Source organism: Salmo salar, chromosome ssa05 (genome assembly GCF_905237065.1).
Source record: "Salmo salar chromosome ssa05, Ssal_v3.1, whole genome shotgun sequence".
Taxonomy (NCBI): Eukaryota; Metazoa; Chordata; class Actinopteri; order Salmoniformes; family Salmonidae; genus Salmo; species Salmo salar.
The window spans coordinates 37,485,223-37,491,839 of record NC_059446.1 but is presented as its reverse complement, the minus strand read 5'-3'; the positions used below and the strand labels follow the sequence as shown (position 1 = coordinate 37,491,839).

The 6,617-nt window shown below is 45.8% G+C and overlaps 1 protein-coding gene across 1 annotated transcript; it reads right to left on the bottom strand.

Moving 5' to 3' along the window:
* Positions 1-656: 656 nt before the first annotated feature.
* On the bottom strand, positions 657-6,414 carry LOC106604782 (neuronal acetylcholine receptor subunit alpha-9-II). The gene is made up of 6 exons (XM_014199806.2): positions 6,167-6,414; positions 4,921-5,066; positions 3,269-3,423; positions 2,676-2,856; positions 1,955-2,306; positions 657-1,762 (listed from the first exon to the last, which is right to left on the bottom strand). The coding sequence occupies exons 1-6, from the start codon at positions 6,213-6,215 to the stop codon at positions 987-989; spliced, it is 1,659 nt and encodes a 552-aa protein (XP_014055281.2). The 5' UTR covers positions 6,216-6,414; the 3' UTR covers positions 657-986.
* Positions 6,415-6,617: the final 203 nt, after the last annotated feature.

Below are 6,617 nucleotides of genomic sequence, written 5' to 3'. Positions count from 1 at the left end.
AGGTAGTAGCGACAATTCTGCAAATAAAAACTCAAACTGTACAAGGATCCATAGGGACAAATAAGGGGGGGCACTCTGGTCAAATACCTTGTCCTTTGAGAGGTTGACTACTTCTATGAGGTGTGCAGACGAGTCCAAAGTAAACCACACCACCCCAACCACTTCCGGCAAACCCATTGTGTTGCATAAGTAATGTTCCATATTACCTTACATCTTTACAGTGGCTGTTTGTTTGGAAACAAAAGCAGTCATTAACTATTGACTGGATGATTTTGAAGTGAAAAATGATTCCCGGGGCGTGTGGATCCGGAGCGGGTCATTAGTCGCTGAAACCCCTGGAGTCTGATTTCAGACTGGTGAGTAATATGTGATAGTTCTTCTGGTTTTATTTAGCGGGGAGACGTGGCGATATTAGTATGGGGAGGGTGTATGGAGTTCAGAAACAACAGACAATGATTGGTGTGTGTGCTGTTCACTCACACACAGTATGGTATACACTTGTAGTGATATTTGAGTTTACTTATACACATGTTTTTTTAATATAACATGTATTTTCTGTGCAGAGATGAAAAGAAAGAGTGAAATGAGTTGACAAACTTCAGTAAACTGATCGTGCTTATGATAATCAGGACATTGATCACAAGAGTGCGATATAGTCTTTCCTCCACAATTGCAGTTCATTGTATTTGTCGAAATGTTACAACTCCAATAAGGTTAACAGAAATGAGGAAATAACATAGATATCTATCAAAATAGCCATCACCTTCTTTAGTTCCATCAGTAAGACATATTACACACATAATATATATGAAAATACTCTCTTGATGAACAAAATAACAGGGCACGGTTTCCCAAAAGCACAAGGCTTAAGTTTATCATAGAACCATAGGATCATTTGGTTCTAACGAAGAACTTAGCCTTAAGATGCTTTTGGGAAACCGTGCGCAGAACAGTCTCCAATAACAACACGTGGGTAGCCAGCGTTGTCATGGTGCCTTGCCGATGATTAGAATGCTCATGAGGAAGACCATAATGAAAAAGATCCACATGAAGAACCTGTCCATCACCTTGGCAACCCTCTTCCACTCCGCCCCCTTGGCGCAGGTGGCCCTCTGCTCCCGGAAGCAGTTGGCAATGTACTCCACGTTCCGCACCAGCTTGGAGTCCACCCCGGGTAAGCTGCTGCCGTGACTACAGAACACACAGGGGCCAAAGGTTACTGAGGCCACCGCAGCAGCGACCACGGCTGTCTTTTCATCCTCCGGACAGCAGGGCGGAGCCTCCTTGCAGCAGTCCCCCAGGGGGAGGTTCCTGTTGGACTCAAAGCCCTCGTATTTGGAGCTGGAGAGATGGTTCTTCTCATCTCTGGTGATATGGTGTTGGTGCCGGGGCTTGGGGTGACGTTGGGGTCCAGGAGTCTGAGGTCTGGGGTGTTTGTGGCGGTACTGGGTCTCTCGCCCGCTGTTGCCTCCCGGTTTCCCATTGGCCTGGTGGTGGGGGCTGAAGTTGGGTTGGTGGACATCGTCCTGGCCAAAATGTGATGAGGAGGAGGAGGAGGAGGAGGAGGAGGAAGAGGTGGCAGTGGCACAGTTCTCTCCCACCTCGTAGACAAAGAAGATCTTGGACATGTAGTCGATGATGAGGACTTTGGCCCATTGGGGGACGGGTTTGGCCTCGGCCCCACAGAAATGGATGTTCATGATGAAGATAGTGAGAGCCGTGGAGGCTGTGATCATCGTCATGGTAGCGATGTAGTACTTTCCTGTGACATACAGGAGAGGCAAAAATGAGTTCACGCACATGTACAGCATGTGTGTATGAGATGTATGTGTGTATGAGATGCATGCGTGTATGAGACGTCACGTGTGTATGAGACTTGCTGTGCGTGTGCGGGTGAGAGAGTTAGAGAAAGATTAAGAGACGGGGGGGGGTGAGAAAATGCGAACACACTCACCAATAAGCGGCACACTCTCGGACGGCGGCATACTCTCGGCCACCATGAGCTGGAAGACAGTCAGGGCCAGCAACACGGTGACCCCCAGGGACACCTTCTCCCCGGAGTCAGCCGGCAGGTAGAAGCCCAGCGGAGCCAGGAAGGAGATGAGGAAGCAGGGCAGGAGAAGGTTAAAGATGTAGAAGGAGGAGCGGCGCTGGAGCAGGACGGTGTACGTGATGTCAGGGTAGGGGTCGGAGCAGCAGCCGTACATAATAACGTTCTTGGTGGCCGGCATGCCATGGCATTCCCATTCAACGTTCTCCACGAAATCAGACAGGTCCCCGCTGTCCATGCCCATGGCTATGTCAACCTGGGAAGAGACATAGGAATAGAGAGCGAAATATAATAGGAGCGTAATAGCGGTGTTTTAGCAGGACATGTGTAGTGCGCACACACACACACACACACACACACACACCGATAATGCATTGATAATGGTAGAATGATATCACCACACACCGAGGAATGTGTGTGTCTGCCTGTCTGCGGTAGGGCAGTCTGAAGCAGTAGGACAGAGCGTTGCACAATTGGCCCAGCGCCGTCCGGGTTTGGCCGGTGTAGGCCGTCATTGTAAATAAGAATTTGTTCTTAACTGACTTGCCTAGTTAAATAAAGGTTCAATACATTTTTGAAATATATTTATATATATCGTCTGTGGATGTATGCCCATCCTGTATACCTGGTTGCCATTGTATGTCCAAGAGCCGAAGGTGAGGTTGCACTCCTGGCTGTCGAAGGGGAAGTAGGACACGTCCACCACACAGGAGCTCTTGGTGATGGCCGGAGCATCCCATGTTATCTCCCCATTATAGCGCAGCACCACGTTGGTGTCTATCGGCCCTGAGAAGTCATCATCCGCCCTGAGGAGGAACAGGGAAACTAGTACCTGTAATAACATGGGTATTACCTTTGACATTTTAGTCTGAGTGATTTGCAGGAGCAATTAGGGTTAAGTGCCTTGCTCAAGTGCACATCGACAGATCGTTCACCTAGTCAGCTCGGTGATTCGAACCAGCGACCTTTCGGTTTACTGGCCCAACGCTCTTAACCACTAGGCCACCTGCCGCCTTACCATGTCATTACTATAGTATAACATCCTTCTACTGTATATGGGACCATCTTCCTCAATATATATATATATATACTTAGCATTAATACATGACCGATTCATGGACCAACAGTTATTGTGAATGAGGTTGATTCTAGATAGTATAAGTCCTTCCGATACCATGGTACTGTGGCTGTATATATCTGTGTGACGTACGGGCGTACTTGTTATATAGGACGAGGTCAGGCCTCCACACCAGGCTGCTGGGGATCCGTATGACCTCCAGGCCATCGTAGTCCTCCTTGTCCCACCTCAGGTAGGCATCGTGCCACGTCTGCCGGATCCACAGGTACGCTATCAATACCTGGTTCCTCTCGTCCTGCATACATAGGCACAGTAATAAACATACAGATGCAGGTTCACACACACACACGCACACACACACACACACACACACACACACACACACACACACACACACAGGTAAGGGCAATATGCTACTGTACATGTGTATCTCTCTCTCTCTCTTCCTCTCTCTCTCTCTCTCTCTCTCTTTCTCTCTCTCTATTTCTCTCACTCTTCCTCTCGCTCTCTCTCTGTCACTCAATAACCCACTAACGTCTCAGACTAGCTGTCAGACACAGTGAAATCCAGACCCAGCTGGGGTTTAGGGAGTATCCCTGCCAGAACCTGATGCACTGCTTAACCAAAGCAGGGAACCAAGGAGAGTAAAGGAACATTCACTACACACACACTCAGATACACACACACACACACACACACACACACACACACACACACACACACACACACACACACACACACACACACACACACACACACACACACAGGTCACACACGCGTAATGAGTCTGTCTGCGTTTCCAAGTGGCAGGAGGACATCATCACAGAGACGAGGATGAAGGCAGTAGGACAGATGTCTCATCTCTCTTCAGAGTGCACCGGACAAGATACACTCAGTTACTTAGTCAGACACACAGACACACAGAGGGAGAGTTTGACCCTCCGCTGGACTGAAACAGGAGACGGCTGAGTAACTGTAAGCCTGTACAGTAGGAGGTCTGACGTCTTTCAGACCTCCTAGCTGACTACTGCACCTTGTCATCAGTGACCTCTAATACTAATCTGCCCTCAATTGCATTTGCACTATGTGCACCTCCGCACAACACTGTATATATTCACCATGGCAACATCCCTCCCTCTACTTATGTAGATAGATCCCCTCTGTAAATGGTGTATTGCCACTGTAATCAGCCTATGCTCCAGAGTTTTGGTTTATGGTCACTGTTCCGATATTGTATATTCTGTATGATGTCCATCTGGACTTGTGTCTGTATTCTGTTTAATTATTGTCTATTGCTGGCAGCACCTTCTCACTAAGGCAAATTCTGGGTATGTGTAAATGTACTTGGCGAATAAAGGTGATTCTGATTCTTATGCACAGAGGAACCAATACAATCAACTGGGTAACTAATACATTGAGGGCATCTTGACGGACCTATCTGCCCTGTCCGGATGCATGTTAAAGATACAGTACATATGCCTTTCATGCTTGGGTAAAAGACCAGGTGAATCACAGAGATGACTGACTTTATACTATATACAGACTATACTGTCTTACCAATGAACAGAGCAGCACTGGCAATTGATGACTTTCTCTCACAATGCTTTATGATCAAAAGTACATGATCTCTCTCTACAATATCGTTCAGAAGAGTTATCCTCATTATACACGCGCAAACTATTTGATCAAGGATTACATTTTGACAAAGCCTCATTGTGAGAAAAGCCAGTCATAGATTGCCAGTGGTTCTCTGCTCATCGTCGAGACACAGTCAGTAATCTCTGAGACTCACCATGTCTTTGATCTGGGAGAGAGTAATCTGCAGGGTGACGTTCAGGGCTTTGTCTGTGTCCTCCACCGGCCGCAGGGCGTTTGAGTAGTTCTCCATCAGGTCGGTGAGCAGCTGTTGAGCGTACCGGCCCTGAGCCGAGTGAGCCACTGCGATAGGAGAATATAGAAGTTATTTGTTGCAGTCTCCCTTTATAGGTGTAGACTCTGAGGGGTCAAAGACTTAACGGCACAGGTGGCATGATATTGGCCCCATGGAATGCTGGTTCAAGCCCCCCTCCACAGCTACCCCATTTAATCCACCTGAGCACCAATTAAAGGATGACCTTGTTTGGAGAGAGTATGGTCTGGAGAATGTGTGATGCATGGGTCGAAGTGCCCAAGGGGCATGCCGAACAATCAGTGGTGTAAAGTACTTTAAGTAAAAACACTTTAAAGTACTTCTTAAGTAGATTTTGGAGTATCTGTACTTTACTTTACTATTTATATTTTTGATTACTTTTACTTTTACTTCACTACATTCCTAAAGAAAATTATGTACTTTTAGCTCCATATATTTTCCCTGGCACCCAAAAGTTCTAATTAAAATTTGAAAGCTTAGCAGTAAAGGAAAAAGGACAAATTCACACATTTATCAGGAGAATGTCCCTGTTCATCCCTACTGCCTCTGATCTGGTGGACTCACTAAACATAAATGCTTCCTTTGTAAATTATGTCTGAGTGTTGGAGTGTGCCCATGCATGGCTGTCAAAAAAAGTTATAAAAAAACGAAATTGTACCGTCTGGTTTGCCAAATATAAGGAATTTGATGTGTAGCATTTACTTTTACTTTGTACTTTTACTCAAGTATGACAATTGAGTACTTTTTCCGCCACTGTACTTAAGTACAGTACATTTAAAATGTGATACTTTTAGACTTTTACTCAAGTAGTATTTTACTCGGTTACTTTCACTTTTACTTGAGTCATTTTATATTAAGGTATCTTTACATTTACTCAAGTTTGACAACTGAATACTTTTTCCACCTCTGCGAACAATCCAATGTGTAAAATGAGCGCACTTAGATTTATAAAAATACGTTATGTTGTGAACTATAAAAGCCAAAATGTCGATCTAGGTCGGAAAAAAATTGACTGGTAATAGTATAGAAAATGAGACATATAGAAATATAATCTTTAGATTTCCATAGACTAAACTCCTAAAGCTTTCCAAAAAATGTTCAAAGTACAGCACAAGTGCCATTGACTTACCCTGGAGCAACATCGTCGCAAAGCACACAACTGGAACCATCTTCTGCATTTTGGATGAATAAGTCCAGAAGGAAACTGGAGGATGTTGGAGCAAAATAAATTACCACTCCTTGGTTTAAATCCATTCAGGTTTACATGATGTCCATTCAACCCCAATTGAACTCAATTGCTGATCACATCCTTTAATTTCCGTTCGTCCTCTTCGCGCTTCAGGGCAGCGCTTATTGCTTGGCAGAGGAGGCTGCATGGCCGCTCAGACACGGAATAGGACCCCAGCTATCACGTAGCACGCGCAGACCGAGAGAAACAAGATGCCCTCCGAGCATCGGCTCAGTGCACAAAGCATCTATTCAGCTGTCAATCAAACGCTTGGCAGGTGGGCTCGCGGGCCTGCAACAGGCTGTGGGTCATATGAGATGAATGCAGAAGATTCAGTCAATATAATAGTGGA

Excerpts from the sequence above, each read along its gene's own strand:
- LOC106604782 (XM_014199806.2), bottom strand. The coding sequence starts at position 6,215 with ATGCAGAAGATGGTTCCAGTTGTGTGCTTTGCGACGATGTTGCTCCAG. Across the intron at positions 3,424-4,920 it reads TCTCCCAGATCAAAGACATG|GACGAGAGGAACCAGGTATT; the intron begins GTGAGTCTCAGA and ends CTATGTATGCAG. Across the intron at positions 2,857-3,268 it reads GACCTCGTCCTATATAACAA|GGCGGATGATGACTTCTCAG; the intron begins GTACGCCCGTAC and ends GTTCCTCCTCAG.